Source organism: Phalacrocorax carbo, chromosome Z (assembly GCF_963921805.1).
Source record: "Phalacrocorax carbo chromosome Z, bPhaCar2.1, whole genome shotgun sequence".
NCBI classification, from domain to species: domain Eukaryota; kingdom Metazoa; phylum Chordata; class Aves; order Suliformes; family Phalacrocoracidae; genus Phalacrocorax; species Phalacrocorax carbo.
Window position 1 is genome coordinate 44,578,915 of NC_087548.1, and position 19,359 is coordinate 44,598,273.

General features: G+C 42.7%; 2 protein-coding genes across 4 annotated transcripts in view; both read right to left on the reverse strand.

The window, feature by feature from the left end:
• Nucleotides 1-988: 988 nt before the first annotated feature.
• On the reverse strand, nt 989-9,564 carry ISCA1 (iron-sulfur cluster assembly 1). The gene is made up of 4 exons (XM_064438903.1): nt 9,409-9,564; nt 8,079-8,132; nt 6,287-6,392; nt 989-3,531 (listed from the first exon to the last, which is right to left on the reverse strand). The coding sequence occupies exons 1-4, from the start codon at nt 9,487-9,489 to the stop codon at nt 3,383-3,385; spliced, it is 390 nt and encodes a 129-aa protein (XP_064294973.1). The 5' UTR covers nt 9,490-9,564; the 3' UTR covers nt 989-3,382.
• A 2,030-nt stretch (nt 9,565-11,594) lies between these two features.
• TUT7 (terminal uridylyl transferase 7) overlaps nt 11,595-19,359 on the reverse strand; it is a 37,671-nt gene continuing 29,906 nt past the window's right edge. The window contains exons 26-28 of one of the 3 annotated variants that reach the window (XM_064438900.1): nt 14,988-15,061; nt 14,760-14,823; nt 11,595-13,633 (exon numbers count right to left, since the gene is read on the reverse strand). In XM_064438900.1, coding sequence (XP_064294970.1) covers nt 13,569-13,633; nt 14,760-14,823; nt 14,988-15,061 — 203 coding nt within the window. In that variant the 3' untranslated portion in view covers nt 11,595-13,568. The remainder of the gene's footprint in view (nt 13,634-14,759; nt 14,824-14,987; nt 15,062-19,359) is intronic. The other 2 variants (XM_064438899.1, XM_064438898.1) reach the window with 2 other exon arrangements.

Below are 19,359 nucleotides of genomic sequence, written 5' to 3' on the forward strand. Positions count from 1 at the left end.
TTCAATATTAAATTTCATAGTCCCATTACCTGCACCTTATTTTTTATTTTGGAGTTCAAATTATTTTTGTTCCTTCACCTGTTGTCAGGACGACTTGCATATTGAACAGTTCAACATTTGTCCTAAACAAGTTGTTCTTCTTGAGCCACTGAAAGAGAGCTATAAAAAGGGGTGGATCAGGAATACTGACTTGTGGCTGCAAGTGTGGGTTTTTTGCAGGTTCTGTAAGAACTCCCACAGAAAGGTAACTGTTGCATTTCCAGGCTCCTGACTGTATGAAGGATTTGATTCTCTCTCTCTTCAGCATCGTGAATATAAAACTGTATCCACAATCTCTAGTATTTTTCCCAGATTTATTACTTCACCCACTATCATTCACATGATCTTCACGTAATTCACTGGATCTTCACATAAAAGGAAAAGGAAACTTAGCTGTAGTGGTGGAAAGACTGCGTCCAAGAGAAAACCCCAATACACGTCACGAACGCGGTACATTCTGGTGTATCAGCGCCATTATGCAGCGCTGAGGTGGAATGGCCAGGAATGCCCACGGGTCTGACCCTCAAATTGCCTAGCCAAGTAAAAATCTTTTATGCTAACAGTTACTTTCATCAAAATCATTATGCTGCATTAAAGCACACCACAGTGTCTTTTTGGCATGTAGAAGTCTTCAAAATAAGGATCTTGACTGGTAGAATTTTTGCCCTGATAACAGCGTGTCAGAGTGTAATGGAAGTCCACGCATTAACAGCCCGCCCTTCTGTATGCATAAATACCTTTTTGTACATAGTTTATTCATTTTTTAACCAATGTTTCCATGCTATTCCAATGCTGTTAATACATGTTTAATATTTCAGAGAAACACTAGCTCAGGTAACAGTAATATTGGATAGACTTTGCAATCCCAGCATACAAGCCTGTCCCCCCCCCAACCCCCCGCCCAGTGCTTGCTTTTATTGTAAATAGAATCATTCAAGATAGGACTGTGTCATGCTTACCAACAGGCAATATTTATTATAACTGAGAACCGTACATACAGTATTGCACAAAATTATAATGGACAGATCAACAAAATCACATCCCTATGTAACTGCAAATAGCTCTTTAACAGAAGTTTAACACATTGTGCGTTAGGTGTCTTAGTAAAGTGACAATTTAGAGGATTATTTCATGTGCATACAGAAATGCAATTTTCATTCAATGCATATACACAGACCACAGGAAAAGGATTGTTATACGTGCTATAGGTCTAAAATAACCTCAAATCAACTCCCCCACACCCCAAAACAAGTTAAATGATTAAGTACTAGCACGCTCAGCAACCACCAATGCTACCACATCCAGTCTTATCCTCTAGCAAGAAGCAGGGAAATGCAATCTGAAGAACCACCCTTCACTTGGGAGTTCTAGACATACTAATGCAGCCAAGTAACATTAACTGCATTTTTTTGACAAGACTGAAAGGCTTACAGCACTATAAATGCACCTAGCCAGTGTATTACCAGTAATCGCCATATTACTATATAAAGTAACTGCGTACAATGCTTGGCTGTTCAAGCAAGTAAGTGTTTTTACATCAAAAGGTGATATAGTATACAACCAAAACCCAAGTATTTAATATTAAACTACGTGTGGAAATTCTGACCACCTGCTCCTGTGCACCACATGAAAGAGATCAAGAATTCTTTTATTTTTTCATTTTTATTCTTCCCTCTACACCTTTCCCTAAATGGCCTGGGAAAAATGCGTAGGGGGAATAAAACATAGCTGCAATCCTATGTTTTCAGCACATCACTATTCCCAAAGCTGTTGACAGGCACGTGTGTACAACTGTCCAGGTCAGCGTGACCTCTGGATGCAATGCTCTCAGTTCACTCCCTCCCCAACACCTTCTTCTCCTTGGCTGCAAGATCCCAGCCCCTGTTGTCCCCTACTTTTTATTTGCACCCCTTTCAGCAGCAGCTCCGAGCAGCTGACCAGGCAGACATGTCACCTTCTCTTCTGCACAAGTGAGCAGCTTAGCTGCAGGTCACCTCTGAGCAAGGAGGGGAACATGGAGATGGAAGGATGGAACGGTACTTCTCTCATGCCTGCTTTTGGGAAGGCCTGGAGAGACATCTACACTTCTGCCTGAGCACCAGCAAAGAAGTGCTGAAGACTTTATAAGCTTGAAAAATGCTGGTTTACAAAAACAAAATTCTGATTAGGAGAAAGTAAGCTTAAATTCAAAAGAAAAACTGGCCTCCTATAAACATAATATTTTCATTACTGCCTACAATTATGAAATACTAGGCGTTTTAAATTATAAATGCTTTTTCTCCTGTTATCAAGTTAACCACGAGACAGAAGTTAAATAGAAGTTATCATAAGCTTTGGTGAAAAACCCTAGTGCCTACAGAGTTACAAAACAGAGTTCAAGCTGTAACAAAGCTAGTACCAGACATGACTGCAAAAAGTAATGAAAAACACAAGACTTCTCTCTCAAAAAGAAGTGCTCATAGCTTTTGGTGCACAGACACCACATTCTGTGAACATCAGGAATCAGAACCTGGAGGCAGTTTTACCAACTTTGCAATTTAAATCAAGAAAGATAAACAACAGAAATGTGAGAAACAAGGCCTGTGTGCATCCTGCTTTAGTACTCCAGTGCCTGAATATACTTCGTGTTCTTGAAAATTACTTTCTAAGTACAACAGAGACTCGACTTCAACAAGGAACAGAATTAAAATTGGGTTAGCCCATTTTGAAGTATTACTACAAGCAGTGCTATTGTAGCCTACCACTATAGTATGACATTAACTTCTTTCTGGACTCCCCCAGATTTATGAGAAAATAAACCACCAGAAAACCCACACATAAAAGGATAAAGGCATCAGAAAACTACAAAAACAAAGCAAGCACCTACATAATCATAGTGAACTCTGAAGCTGAGGGCTGTGTGCCTGTGTATGTAAGTCTTTATAAACAAACACATACATAGGGCTGGGTTGGTTCTCCCTGCCCCCAAATCAAAGCAGAACACACAGGCAGTATATTCTTTCAAATGGGTTTTGGACAGGGAAGTGTGAGTAGAGTGGACAAACAAAATGGCAAAGGACAAGAACAGTGAGATTTTATTTCCTTGGCATGTGAAAGTACAGAGATGTTACTACAGCACTTACTGTTCTTACCTTTGGATCCCAACTCATCACAAATTACAGCATAACTACATAACTGGTGGAACTTAACACATAGATTACATTTTAAAAATTATTTAACTTTATTTTTCTTATTGGCATCCACTTTAAGCAGTCTACAAACCTGAAGAAAATGCATTTGCTTCCAAAAGCCACAATAGTAAGGGTTTTGGGGTGTTCTAAGTCAAAGAAGTAGTCCTGAGATTTCAGATGTTAAAGCTTTCTCCACAGCCACATGTTCCTTTGATGTTTGGATTATTGAAGACAAATTCACTGGACAGTTTGTCTTCCACATAGTCCATTTCAGTTCCTAGAAGTGTCAGCTGTGCCTTCTTCTCAATAAACACTCTAACCCCTGAAGACAAAGGAAAAAAAAAACATTACATACAGCAGAGTCACCATTCACTTTAAATTCTCTTTTGACCAGTGACGTAAAGTGGAAGCTAAATACAAACACTACCAGTAAAACTTGGCTTCCCTGGCCTAACGTGGGGCACTTTCACAGCTGTTTTTACTCTACCTATAAAACCCCAGCAACAGTCTAGCACTGTTATTTGTGCGTGCACATGAATGTATGTATTGGGGGGTGGGTGGGGGGAGGGGGGCATTTAAAAACATGATAACCAGGGAACTGATCTGCAGAACTTGAGGATGAATTTCAGCTTCAGTACTTAATTCCCGTGCGTTACAGCCTGTAACTGTGCATCCAACAAGGTGCCCCAAAACCTTGAAAAACCAAACATTCCTCTCTCAAACTGATTACTTTTCACTCTAACAAATCTATTAGGTCTACATTAACCTTTAGCAATACTGAATCCTGTAAGGCTGCAAGTGTGTGAACTTCCACATATATCACATTTTGTGATTAAGAACTAGTAGTTCATCTCAGAAACTAGAAAGAAAGTTACTAGAAAGTTACTGAACTTCAAAACTGCAATTCTGAGCTACAGTTGTGACTGGACTGCTTTAGTGGTCCACAGACTAGGAAATAATAAAATTGAATAATTGTATCAATAAACAGCAACAAGAACTACATTACATGAGAGATTGCTGGAAAACTGTTTCATCACAGTAGACATTCAGAGAAAACGTATTACTACCACACGTCTGCGGGTAACTGAGTTGAATGTACACATTTTTGGGGTTACTTTGGACAGTAACTGACAGTGAAGGCTAAACCTCATGGAAGAGTTCATGGACCTGATCCCCAAAGCAGCCACCTGCTACCTAAAAGCCAGAAAATTTGTGCTAGGATGCAAAGCCACCAGCTCGCTGAGAAGAGAGCTATATAAAAGTGAGAGCCTTCACTGCAAATCTGTCTAGAAGCAACCAAAACAAAACAGGAAGCACACAGGCACACCTGAAACACTGTTTCAGTGTTCAGCCTTTGGAACTTGACATCTCCAGCCTCACTGAGGGAAACGACTTTTATATTCCTTAAGATTCAAACCAGGAAAATGCCTTCTGAAAAGTGCATTTTCAGCCTTGTGAAGCTGGAGCAGGTCTGAGTCATGCAGAAGAGGTAACTCCAGAAGCCAGCTGAATTTGAAATCAAAAGGCACCTGCAGAGTTAGGTGTGAGTCCCTGTCTTACAACTCTGTTTAAGAGAATAAAATATATGAGGTGGTCACAGGTATTTTGAAGACAGCTGGAAGATGGGCTCTGCCTAGCAGCATAACTTCTGTAAGAAAATAATTGTGATATCCCACTAATCTCTTACTTTGCCACCAAAATTAACTGAAACATCCCTGGACATAAGTGAGTTCAGTAATGCCTAAAAGAAAAAAAAAAAACCAAACCCAAAACCACCCCCACAAAAGGAATTTTAGGAACCTTTAGAAAAAGAACAGAAACCAAAACAAACACTATTATGCTTCTGCAAAAATCAATATTTGACAAAAAGACCACTTAAAGAAATTTTTATAAACATTGGAAAAATGTATAGAACTGTGCTGGTTTTCACTGGGCTGGAGACAATTTTCTTCATAGTAGCTGGTATGGGATTGTGTTGTGGATTCCTGCTGCAAACAGTATGATAATACAGGGATGTCTTTGTTGTCGCTGAGCAGGGCTTACACAGAGTCAAGGCCTTTTCTGCTTCTCACCCCACCCTGCCAGCGAGCAGACTGGGTGTGCACAAGAAGCTGGGAGGGGACATAGACAGGACAGCTGACCCCAGCTGACCAGAAGGATATCCCACACCATATGATGTCACACTCAGCATATAAAGCTGGGGGAAGAAGGAGGAAGGGGGGGACCTTCGGAGTGATGGTGTTTGTCTTCCCAAGTAACCGTTATGCACGATGGAGCCCTGCGTTCCTGGAGACGGCCGAACACCTGCCTGCCCATGGGAAGTGGTGAATGAATTCCTTGTTTTGCTTTGCTTGCACGCACAGCTTTTGCTTTACCTATTACACTGCCTTTATCTCAATCCACGAGATTTATCACTTTTACCATTCCAATTCTCTCCCTCATCCCACCAGCGGAGGGGGCAGAGTGGGCTAGGTGGGGCTTAGCTGCTGGCTGGGCTTAAACCACAACAGGAACTTCAGCAACAGACTTACCATGGGACGCCTAATGAAATTATCAGGCAGAAAGCTTATTTACCAGCATATGAAAACTATTTTTAAAATACTCTTAAATTAAAATAATAGAAACCATTGTTACAAAGCAGTGTTAAGGTTAAAAGCATTAAGAGGTTAAAAACAAATTACAAATCAATGAGCAGTAAGACTAGTTAGAGAAAATAACTGTGGAAATCCCTTGTAAATAAAATCTTTACTTTGCCAAGCCTTGGTTTAGGTAGGTTGATAAAATATTCCTTCATACACACATTCTTCTGTATTTTTCTCTAAGTATTTATTATCAGCTGCCTCCAAAGACATGAATGATGGACTAGACAATTCTGGTGGAGTAGCCTCTGATGCAGAGGCTGCACAGCTGCAGATTTTAACTAACTGGTTACTTCAAAACAGAAACTAAGGTGACAATTCCCCTGACAGAACAGGAGGGCCTCTTGCTACAACTCATCACTTCAGTAAGTTCTAACCTGTAATAAGTTATTCTTCCCCACTACCACATGGGTTTGCTCTGCTGCATCAGAAACTCACCATCTTGAACTACTTCTTCATCAGAGTCTCCTTTCGATTTTGTATATTCTAACGTGTAAGAAAGTCCATTGCATCCTCTTGTACGAACACCCACTTTCACGCCTACCTAAAAAACCAAACCAAAACAAAAACACAACCCCACATTAATGACTTTTTTTAAAACCTATTCTGGAACACCAAGATATAAAGTATGCAGACATGTATTATCCTCCACTACCTTAAAACAGAAACGAATCAGCTTAATGGATTAAGAGGTAACAGTTTTTTTTTCTTTTACAAAATTGACTGCCAAGGTAGAAGCAAACATCAGATGTTTGCTACTGTGGATCAAGCCCAAAAATTTTAAAGTAATAAACTGCCGGCACTCCTGTAGGTGCCTGGTCAAATTTCAAAGACTGATATTTTTGTGACTTCAAATTAAAGTTTACTCAGATGCTAATTCAGGCGCTTCATTAAGATTGTTGACAGTAACAGTTATGAAGCTGTGAGGCCAAGACAAGGACAGTTACTAGATTTTCACAGAACTTTTGTAATGACACCATCAGAAAACTTACTTCAAACCGAAGTTTTGAAAAATGTACTTTGATTTCCTCATTATCTCTATTGCCAGTCTCACATAAAAAGCAATCCCCTCCTTAAATCAAGTTCTTATTTGCTTACTGTTCAAACTGCTGTTAAAAGCCAACCTAGTCAACATGTATAATCATCACAGTAACCAACAAGCCTGGCAAAGAGAGCACCCGTGTAAGTGAAGAACTAAGAAATGGTTTTAAAGAAACAGAAAACCGTCTGTGTACAACAATCTTTCCAAAGTGTCTGTACCACTTTCCACACACCCACGATTCATAACTGCAGAGGAAAATGATATTGTCTATCTCTGTAATCAACATTATGATAAAAATGCATCCAAGCATATCACTTACCAAGTGGGTTCTCAGACAAACAGTGTTTCATCTTTTCAGACTAAATACCTTTCTCTACAGGAGCTGCGACAAATAATGGGCTGGAAAACGTGAACACCATTTATAGCAAAGGGATGACTGGCCAGCTAAACCACAGGCTTAGGGCTTCCTTAGGATGGTTTAAAACATTAGAACAAAGAGTCTATTTAGTTGCAGATGTGCCGGAAGCAAAAGAAACAATAGGCCTTGTATGAAAGTTAAGAGAAATATTCTTCTCGAAATAACTTACTCTGAAGAAGAAAATCTAATGTTTGTTTTTATAATGGCTAGAAACACAGACTCTGGGTGTTTCTCCCCAGAGAAGATGACAAACTTAAACAGTTATTTAGAGAAATGCTCATTACTGAAAAAAAAAACCCAACATTGTCTAGCAAGTTTACTAAGAATCAGATGCTTTCCCATGGGTATGAATCTAGCTTTATTACTATACACTTCAAAATGGGGATTCCTACATGAATTTAATGAACAATGTCTTAATACCAACAGCATAAGATCTCTTACCCTATCAGAAGTCACCACTATGCCATACTACAAGACTTCATTACAATATAGCTAAAAAATAGTTTGAAGCTTAAAATGTTTTCAACTTTATCCATCTCAGAAGTAATTGTGCAGTGAAATAGGCATTACAGTCTTATTTTCTGCATTTAATTTTATAAAAAGATGAAGCTCGATATATAAACAAGCTTACGCGTACCCCTCCAAAAAAAGCGGCCAACATCTCTAATGAACACCTCAGTGCTTATTTCAAAGTACATTAGCCAGAAATGCTGTGCAGTCATCAGCTAACATCTCATCACGATCTACAGGTTGGCCCTGTTTATACTTACATGCTCAGGTTTATCTTTAAGAAGCAGTTTTATCTTCTGAACAGCTGATGGAGTCTGAAAAAAAACAAAAACACGTTCATCAATTTGAAATGGGCTTTTTTTGTTTATTTGCAGCGAGTGCTTGCACATATTAAAGTGTGCAATGTTGCTGCACATTTGTACTAGAAAACATTTCTATTCCACCTCTGTGCACTCAAATTTTCTCAGTTTACGTTTGTCTCCGACCTGCGAAGCCCACATGCAGCCAGCACTGGCTAGGCTGTGTTCTACTTGAAGCTCACGCCTGATCCGAAGATAGGCACTCTGCTGTAAAACTGCTCTATCTAACCCCTGCAGAACACACCGCCTCTTCACTCCCCTCCTCAACCACTCTGCCAGCAAACAGATAGCTCAAGAACTTCAGTCCTCAGTGTTAGGGTGTTTGTGGGGTGTCATCCGTCCCATCCCCCCCCCCCCCCCCCCCCCCGCGAAATCACCATGCAGTCCAATCAAGCAGTTCTGCTCTTGTGAAACTTTTGTCACATTCACATCAGAGAGAAAAATCAATTAGGCACAGAAACGTTTCTGGCCTACTTTTCTCCTCCCACTAACCTGGAGGTGAACTGTGACTTTACCGCAGACAAAGTCACTGTTAGCACAGACGTAGCTGCTGCAGAAGCGCAAGACCACAACACAAACAGATAAACATGTAAGCGTGTAACAGAAATTTTTCAGACACTGAGAAAAAGGAAAAGCACTACTTCTTACGTTAAGTTCTTACCATGAGCAGACTTAAGCACGCAAAGCAAACTAGAAGTCTGACTTGCAGCAGCAAACCTTTTCTCGTTACCGCTATTCATCTTTATTTGTTGCAAAATCACTACTGAACACGAATTACCTGCTTTGAAAAGCCACTGAACTACACGCTCCTAATCTGCGCCCGCTCCTGCCGGGGACGGGCCCCGCTTCCCCCCGCACCAGCCCCCGCCGGCAGCCAGCGCGCTTCCCCGATTAACAGAAGGACGCACAGCCTCCTTGGGAACAACCCGCTCGCCAGCTTCGGCCGAAAACGCATCTCCTTTTTTTTTTTTTTTTCCTTTTTTAGTAAGTACGCTTCTTCGGTGACTGCGCAAAAAAAGCCCCCCTCCCCCCGCAGGAGGGGCACGCAGGGCGCCCCCCCCGCCCCCCGCCGTGGGGCCGCCTTCCCCCGCCGCCCGGAGCGGGGTGTCGGGCGGGCGGCCGGGCTGGGCCGGTGGCGCGGTTCCCACCCCCCACCCCGCCGCGGGGAGGCCCAAGGCCGGCGGTCCGAGCGCTCCCCATCCGCGGCGCGGCGCGGCGTGGCGGCACTGACCAGGGTGAGCGCGGCGCGCGTGGCCTGGATCTTGCGCTTGCTGACGGCGCGCACCGTGGCCCGTACCACCGACGAGGCCATCACCCCCCTCCGCCGCCCTCTGCCATGGAGCGCCGCCGGCGTCACACCGTGACGCCACGGCGCAGCGTTCGCTCCCGGCGCCCGCCCCTATTGGGCGGCGGGCTGTGATCGGCAGGCGGCGGTGGCGGCGGGTTCCGCCCCCTTCCCCGGCCCCGAGAGGGGCGGGGCTGCGCCGTGGCTGGACGCAGAGATAAGCGCAGGGCCCGGCGGCGCTCGGCCCGGGCGGGGTCCGGCGGCCCTTGTTCGCCTCAGCGCGGGGCGGCGGCGGCGGGGAGGCGCCCCTTGGCCCGCCTGTCCGCCGTCCCCAGCTACGGGGAAGTACAGGCAAAGGGAGGCGAGTGTTTATTGCTGGTGGCGCAGACGGGCGTTTCAAGAACCTTGCGCGAGGCCGCTCCACAGGGAGCGCTGGCGCCACAGGCGGAACCCGTGTGCGGAGCGGCGCGGCGGGGACGAACGCCCCGGCGAAGCCTGCAGAGCGCGGGGGCGGCGGCCGCTGCCATCCGTCACGGATGATAACGCGCCGTGTGGGCCCTCGTCCCGCCGGCTTCCTCCCCTTTCCCCCAGAACGAAGCCCGGCCGGAGGCCGGCTGCTCCCCTCACGCGACGCCTGCCATCGCGCACGGTCACGATGGGAAGGCGGCCCGAGAGCTGCCGGCCGACCCCCGCCGCCGCCCCAGCCAGAGCACGGGTGGCAGCCCGGGGAGGTGCGCTGGGGCGAATTCGGGGTGGTGAGCAACCCTGATGGCCTTGGCCCGGGAAGGCTAATCCCATTGCTCCAGCTTGGATGACGGCTATGCCAGAAGAAAAACAAGTTCCAATTCTTCATTGCCTCTAATACTTCAAACCGGTGTTCACGTGTATTTACAAAGTCTGAGCATGAGCAGCATGTCACATCTCATCACCACATCTACGTTGGGTACCCCATTGTGAGCGCAGCTATTCGAAAGAGCCTGATGGCAAATGCACAGATGTTTTTCTTTTTTACATATGTAATTATGCCACTACCCTTTAACGAGGCACAGTACTTCTACCTCAGATACGAAGATAGCACGTGTATAAAAAGTTCTGTTTTCTTTAGCTACACAAAATCTCTTTCACACACAGTTTGTGCAACTTGGGCACCCATCCTCAACTAAAAAGTGCCAGCTTAGGGTTGGGAGGGGCTTCCATCTACTCTCAGCCTGAAGCTGAAGTCAGTAATAAATAATGCACGCTTGGAGAGGCGATGCTTGTGAATGGATGCAGCCAACATCACCTTCTTCATTCACAGTCTACCTTGCAGGCATAAAGGGCTTTACCTTCTTGTACTTCCGCAGGATGCTTCCAACCATCACTCTTCAGTCACCTGTCTGCTGAATGAACCTCAGCACGAAAGACTGAGAATGGGCTAGAACAGCCGCCTTTTTCTAAGGTGCTTTTCATCTTCAGCACGTTACCAAAAGACGACGAAACCAAAAGTCGGTGTTAAAATCTAACCAGTTCAAGTGAATAACAAGAAATACTATCCATGACTTTGTTAGTATAGGGAAAAAAAATACTTTCTTTGCTAGCAAGCTTCCATTTAGGTAGCTGTTTCAGGCCCAAAAAGTTACTAGCGAAGATAATTTTCCATGTGGCTTCTACAGTTTTCATAAAAATGCGATGAGGTTTATAGAAGAATACATTGTGTATTAAATACATTAAAATAAAATTTTTAATGGATGAGGACCTGGTTTTAAATACAACTGTGAAACAGATCTCATGAGAACAACTAAATTAGGGGAGATGGATGTGTGTTAATCTAGTAGTTTAAGCTAATTGAGATTAAATTGCCTAAGATGGGAAGTTAACTGCTGCGTACCTGAAAACACAATTTTGTCCTTCTCCTTTTTTTCAGCACTGATAACTAATCACTTGTAACACAAGATATTTTCAACTTTGGAAACAGGGACATCAGAAGCATAGGAAACTCCTGTGAAATATGACAGTAGCACTTTTTCCCCAATTAAAAAAGCAGCACAAATGAACAGTGCTACTCAGCGTCCCACTGTATCATTGGAGGGACTGAGTACACAGGTGGTTCAGAAGTAGTCTTTTAAAGTATTAGTTTATTAGTATCTGTTATTACATTTTATTAATATGAATTTAGTTGTAAACTATTATTTTAGATTATTACTATTAGTTGTGATACCGTTCTTTTTCTATAAAAGAAAAGTGTCCTTTTAGGGTTATTCTTTCTATATGGAAAGTTGCTTCCCTTGACAATATACTCCCATATGGCAAGTAGGATCTTACATGCCAAGAATTGTTATGAAAAACTTTCTTCAATTTTAATTTTCAATCAATTTACTAAATTTTACAACACCTGAATCCAGCAGATATGTATGCCTCCTCACCTGTGTTTATTCTGTGTCACATATCATTCTGTAACTTATGATTATACTTTTTGTCTATGGTGTAGGCAAACAAAGGATTTATTAGTTCCTGGTTTAATGCTTGTAATATATAACCCACGTTTGGGGTTTTATTTTAGGTGGATCTGCAGAATGAGTTTTCATTCCGATGTGAGTTCAGAAATGTCAGTTGAAAACTTTACTGCTGAACTACAAAGTATCACAAACAGAAGAGGGCAAGTATGCATAAATCTGATTTTTTTTTAAAGAGAGAATTTCTATCTTTGACATTATTCCATAGTCCCTCAGAGGCTTACACATTTCATTCCCAGCAGGAAAAAAAAGTAGCTCTGAACAGAGGGCTAAATAAGGCATACAGAAGTCATGTCAGTCTTTCTTTTTTTGGGGGATATGAATGAAAAGCTACAAGAATTAACTTACTTTCAAGGGAAAAACTGACTTAATTTCATATGATGAAGTATGCTACAGAAGACAAAGTTGAAATTATTTTCTGTTTGTTGCTGCCTAGTATTTCCTTGAAAATATGTTGAGGAAAGAATACAAAAGAATTTTTTGCAAAAGTTGCACATCTAGAAGTTTACAGATATCTGGCTACAGATGGATGAAAACCAAAACAGGAGTTGAGGATTTCTAAAACCAGGTAATTCTAATAAGTTATCATTACCTCTACATTTAAGTCAGCAATACCAAAAACAACATAAGAAGAAATTCAGAAACTTAAGTCTCATTTGTAATATGTTTTTTTTTAAAAATTTATTTAAAATTCATAAATAACAGTGGTTCCAATTTTACCATGTAACTAATTCTCTCCTGAATAAGATAAGACGGTACATTACCAGCTCTGGAAGGACTTCAAGTAAAGCTCAAGTTCATACTACTACTTAAATTGTTCGCTGGTACAAGGATCCCCTTCACATTTTATGAAAATGTATGTATGTTTTCCCCCCTGTTGCCAAATATAATACCTCTATTACTTAAAGCATTTTTGTCTGTATCCCCAAGGCCTTGAAAAAGATTCTTAGCAGCATCAAACAGGACTGACCTGTTTCTTAGTCTGTCTTTCTTCCTGTACACAAGCACAGCAGCAAATGAACTCCCATAAAAATCACAGAACAGAAAAAACCCCAAGAAATCTCCATGGTACTGTTTGTCCAGAGATTGTTCTACATATGTTTACTAGTGTCTATGTTTTCAGTTCTCTACAGGAAAAAAAATAATGTAGTAGTCTACAAACATTTCATACACTTTTACACAAGGATTCAGTAAACAATCAACATTAATAAATATTATTTGCGCCTTCAAAAATCAATTTTTGAAGAAAATATAATGTATTTGGCTTGCACACAATTTAGTGCATTTCAGAATGTTCAGGTGGAACGACAAAACCTTGAAAACGGTCCATTTTTAGTACCTGCCCTTTTCTATATGATTTACCTAGTAAACAAATATAAAACATCATGGCTTTCTATTAAAATGTTCAAACAATCTATTTAAGAGCAGGGATTCATATTAAACTCCACAGTTGCTTATACTAGCAATCTAAAATAAAACACCCATATTTCATTAAAATTAAGTTGACGGTTGTCTGTGCTGCTGTCCTGTGAATCCAGATGCTTTAGCCAAAGAAATTTTTTTTTAATGAATGAAGGGCCTGTATTGCAGTTAAACAGTGCTTAATATCCCTCATTATTCTTGTTGGGTCCTCTTCTGTGAGGCTTTTCCCTGAGTCATGTATTTATTGGAAAGGCTGCCTAAGATTGGGAGGAAGAAAGCATCACACTTTAAAGGTTTGTTTTTGTTTGGTTTTTTTTTTTTTTTAAAAAACATAATACAACTGAAACAATCAAACAGGAGAAAATTACTGTTAAGTCAAACTATAATGAAAGCACACACAGATCAACTTTAGATCATCACCTGCTGGAGGACAGTAGGAAATATTTAAGTACAAAAAATTGAAAACTAGCATTTTTTTTTCAACCAAACATGTAATGACAAATCACTTTGTGTTTAAAATCCCCAAACTTAGATTTGGAAAAGCCTTGCAGTGAAAACAGGAAATACTGTGTCTTCCCAGCAAAGCTGAGAATTTTCATTTGAGATACTTAACTGCAGTTTAGCTTTCCAAAGTTTGTAAAGACTACTCAGGTCCCCCTTCAGGTGCCCCAGAACAGATGTATATATTTTATTGAAAAAACCCAAGCTGCTCAAAGGTTTGCAAAAGTGTACTAGAAACACAAAGGTATTTAAAAAAGCAGTTGCTTTTCAAGTCTTCATTGTACCTGTTAATAAGTGTGTGAAATTACTGTAAAGAAGGTGCATTTGTAACCATGCACCTAACACAAACATCTCTGATCCAGAAAGAGTACATAAAGGCCTTTAGGTTATCATCTAACTCCTACTTGTAAATGTAATTTTAACTTCCTTGCATTTTGGCAGCTCAGACCAAGGGTGTGATTTGATAGCCTCTCCTAAGTTAGCTGATTATGTGGAATGCTAGACAATTATTCTCAGGAAGCCTCACAAGAAAGTGCTCCACCCGTTGTCCGTGAAGAAACACAGAACCCCGTGTATGCCAAAACAGGAGAGAGGATAGAGATTGATAAAAACCCACCGTATTCTTCTGCAAAATAAATCTACTGGAGTTAAAGAAAATATGCATGGAAGTGACATGCCTAAGTTTTGCTTCCAAAAATAAACTGAAAAAAATACACACTTTTCCAGTAAAAAAAAATGTGGCTTCACATCAGAATTATCTAGCAACCTGTCCAGACTGCTGCTGTGTTCAGCAAATTAGTCCCATAAGGACTGTTGGGGAAAGCATGTTAAATACAAATGGTTTTACGCAGAATTTCTGAATTGAAATGAAGATATACAAACCTGACTGGGGACTCAAAAATACTTTTCCTTTTTGTTTCTTTTTTTCTTCATGTATAAGAATTCCCTGTAAGCAACACATACACATTGATGAACCAACAAAATTGAACTATGGCATTCCACAATAAAAAATGAAAGGTTGTCTTTGAAAGCTTAAGTAAAGTTACTTTATACAGACTTCAGAACATTTAAAGAGAAAAAGATCTAAGAAAAAGGAGACTTGGTGTTTACCTGATTTAGTCTACCAGCATGTTTGGCAGTGCTGGGTAAAGAAGGGGATCCACACACTTCTGGTTTTGAACCACCTGAAAAGATCATAATATAACAAGGATTTGCTAATTTGAAACTAGTTTCCATTTCAGGTATGATAAGATATAAAAATACCATAATATTTGCAGTCTACCTTCATAGAATATAAAAGGTAGGACATTGTTATTTTCCTCAGTTTTATAATGCGGAAAACTGGCACAAGGAGGTGAGATGCATCCACAGTTAAGGATCTAAGTCAGGAACCTACAATAAATTAAGCTCTGTATCCTCCTCCAGAATCAGAGGGAGAAAGGGAACTTCAGAGATTGAATGAAGATACGGTGATAACTAAATCGCCTATAGTCTCACAAAATGTTTGTAGCACAGCAAAGAACAAAGTCTTATTTCTCAGGCCCTGGTGCTCATAGTCCTCTGTTCAACTGGAGAGAACACTTCAGGAACTAAGCAAGCAAAAAACAGACGAAGCCCACCCTATAGTAATTCTCTTCAAATTCAAACAAAGTAATTCCCAAAATACAGATAAAGGACAAAAACTCCTACTCCCAAATTCTTGATTTTAGAAATATGTACTGTACAGCCTCAGCATGGTTCTCATATGATGAATGTTATAAAATACAACAATGTCACTGACTACAAAGCAGGCAAACTCAGTATCATGGCAAATGGAAAGGTAGAAAGAAGTGGTCAACGAGACAAGGTTAAATATAAAGAAACTCAGAAAGTTAAAGTTAGACTTGACATAGACCTTCAGAAGGTCAGAAGCTGAATAAAATGTTGTTTCAATTTTTAAATATTTTCTGTCCACCCACACTTCTAGTGGTCTCTTGAACTAAGAACACTTCTACATACCTTGAAAGTTATAAAAATATTTGCATCATTTTCCTCCCACTTCCAGGACTTTGTTAGCACAGTCTTATGCCCTCTTCCACCAGATACAACTGATTAAGAAAATTGGCCTTGAGTCTTACTTGGTATTTGAAGTTTCTACTGGAGCTGTTACTGTACTTCAGGTACCACCTCATGGAGACAATTGGCAATTGTATCTCCTCCTCTGAGAGGTTTTTTATGGAGGAAATACAGAATGGCACCTTGGCTACCTTCTTCTATAATGCCGCCTCCTCCATTACAACAACTTCTCAGTCTCTTGAACATCCTTGGGTAGTTAAGATACACCTGTTGATATTGCTTTGGCAGATGGTTTCAGTTCTGTCTAAGGTTAATAAGCAATTTAAGAATATCATCCGGAGGCCTGCCCCAGGGCTCGATAGCTATGCGTGGCAGGGTATGTGGGACAGTATGGGCAAACGCCTAAGACGGAGGGCACCCCCAGTGTTCTGGGACTTCACCCGGGAACAAGTGCAGAATCCTGAAAAATTAGTAGAATATTTGAGGGAAGTGTGTTGTCACCCTGGCAATCCCAGAGAGACACAAATCACTGCCATGTGCTGGGGCCTGGCCCATGCCTACTGAGCCCTGTTTAACACTATTCAGTACCCCCAAGGGGAAGAGGCGGCCTCTGGATCTAAAAAGACAAAGACAAGGAAAGCTACAAGCACCACGGCCTCTCAAACCCCCACGACAGACCCTGTGGCTGCTCCAACCCTGGTGACAAGCACTGCGGACGCTCCAACCCCCACGACAAGCACTGCAGCTGAATCAGAGGACCAACCTGTGCCAGTATCAGTCGCCCCTCTACACAAGAAGAAATTCTGGAAGACAAAGTCAACTCGTTTAGAAAGAGATGATGAAGAAGCAGGGCCATCACGAGGAGAGGAGGAGGAAAAACTCATACACGAAATGGAAACTACCCCGATCCCTATCCTTGAGTGAGCTGTGAGATATGCAAAAAGATTTTGGCGTCGTGCCGGTGAACACATTGTCACCTGGCTGCTCCGATGCTGGGGTAACAGGGCCAGCAGTCTGGAATTAGAGGGGAAGGAAGCCAAACAACCGGGATCCCTTTCTAGGGAAGGGGGCATTGACAAAAAAATTGGAAAAGGGACATAAGCCCTCAGCCTCCGGAGGCAACACCTGTCCGGTGTGAGAGAAAGGTACCCCTTCAAGGAAGATATTGCATATTACCTAGGAAAATGGGTGACCATGGAGAAACGTATCCAGTACTTGAGGGAACTAGCTGTGCTTGAGGTGATTTATGGTGACCTGGATGATGGAACAGTCATCCAAAGATCCGGATGAAGGCCAGGGCACACGACCCATGTGGTGGAACCTTGTACGGAGCGCACCATCGACGCATGGGAACTCACTGGCAGTAATGTCCTGGAGAGATGATGAGGCACCAACGGTGGCAGATGTGATTGATAAAATCCAGGATTACAAAGCAAATCTCTCTTCCTCCCTCATCTCGGCTGTGGAGAAACTGTCCCGGGAGGTCCAGCAACTCACAGAAGATATCTCCTACTCCCCACCAGTACGGACCAGTATCTCAGCCATTGGGAGTAAGTGTCCCTCTGCTCAAGAGAGGCAACACACACCACGGGGCACCCTGTGGTTTTACCTGCGTGACCACAGAGGCGACATGAGGAGGTGGGATGGAAAACCTACCTCGACCCTAGAGGCACAGGTACGTGAGCTGCAAGGAAGAACAATCACTCAGGGAGGTACTTTCAGGAAACCTGCTGCCCCAGTTTCCAGTGAGCAGGTCCCCAGACAGAGGAGTAGAGGCACTGATTTTATTTCTGATCCTAATAGAGACACTTGTGATTCGTATTTACAAGAAGTGAGTAGCGAATACTACAATCGGGACTAGAGGGGCCCTGCCTCCAGCTGGGTGGAGGAAAGGGATAACCAGGTTTTATTCACTGTGTGGATCCGATGGCCTGACACATCTGACCCACAGGAGTACAAAGCTTTACTGGACACTGGTGCACGGTGCACCCTAACGCCATCAAACTATGTAGGGGCAGAACCCATCAGCACTGCTGGAGTGACAGGGGGATCCCAAGAGCTAACTGTATTGGAGGCCAAAGTGAGCCTACCCGGGAATGAGTGGCAGAAGCACCCCATTGTGACTGGCCCAGAGGCTCCATGCATCCTTGGCATAGACTGCCTCAGGAGAGGGTATTTCAAGGACCCAAAAGGGTACAGGTGGGCTTTTGGTGCAGCTGCCTTGGAGATGGAGGAAATCAAACAGCTGTCTGCCTTGCCTGGCCTCTCAAAGGACCCTTCTGTTGTGGGGTTGCTGAAGGTCAACGAACAACAGGTACCAATCACCACCACAACAGTGCACCGGCAGCAATATCACACCAACCGAGACTCCCTGATTCCCATCCATGAGCTCATTCGTCGACTGAAGAGCCAAGGAGTGATCAGTAAGACCCACTCACCCCTTAACAGTCCCATATGGCCAGTGCCGAAATCTAACGGAGAGTGGAGGCTAACAGTAGACTATCGTGGCCTGAATGAAGTCACTCCACCATTGAGCGCTGCTGTGCCAGACATGCCAGAACTTCAGTATGAACTGGAGTCAAAGGCAGCCAAGTGGTGTGTCACAACTGATACCGCTAAGGCATGCTTCTCATTCCCTCTGGCAGCAGAGTGTGGGCCACAGTTTGCTTTCACTTGGAGGTGTGTCCAGCACACCTGGAATTGACTGCCCCAGGGGTGGAAACACAGTCCTACCATTTGCCATGGACTGATCCATAATGCACTGGAACAGGGAGAAGCTCCTGAACACCTTCAGTACATTGATGGCATCATCGTGTGGGGCAGCACAGCGGAAGAAGGTTTTGAGAAGGGGAAGAAAATAGCTCAAATCCTTCTGAAGGCTGGTTTTGCCATAAAACAAAGTGAAGTTAAGGGACCCGCACAAGAGATCCAGTTCTTAGGAATCAAATGGCAAGATGGACGTCATCAGATCCCAATGGATGTGATCAACAAAATAGCAGCCATGTCTCCACCAACTAGCAAAAAGGAAACACAAGCTCTTTTACATGTTGTGGGTTTTTGGAGAATGCATATTCCAGATTACAGTCTGACTGTAAGCCCCCTCTATCAAGTGACCTGGAAGAAGAATGATTTCAAATGGGGCCCTGAGCAACGACAAGACTTTGAACAGATTAAACAGGAGATAGTTCATGCAGTAGCCCTTGGGCCAGTCTGGGCAAGACAAGATGTAAAAAACGTGCTCTACACTGCAGCCGGGGAGAATGGCCCTACCTGGAGCCTCTGGCAGAAAGCACATGGGGAGACCCGAGGTTGACCCCTAGGGTTTTGGAGTCGGGGATACAGAGGGTCCGAAGCCCGCTATACTCCAACTGAAAAAGAGATATTGGCAGCATATGAAGGGGTTTGAGCTGCTTCAGAAGTGGTTGGT

Bases quoted from the DNA above. Each gene is read 5' to 3' on its own strand.
- ISCA1 (XM_064438903.1), bottom strand. From the start codon at position 9,489: ATGGCCTCGTCGGTGGTACGGGCCACGGTGCGCGCCGTCAGCAAGCGC. The intron at 8,133-9,408 runs GTCAGTGCCGCC...GTTTTTTTTCAG, and splicing joins CGCGCGCCGCGCTCACCCTG to ACTCCATCAGCTGTTCAGAA. The intron at 6,393-8,078 runs GTAAGTATAAAC...TTGGTTTTTTAG, and splicing joins TTAAAGATAAACCTGAGCAT to GTAGGCGTGAAAGTGGGTGT.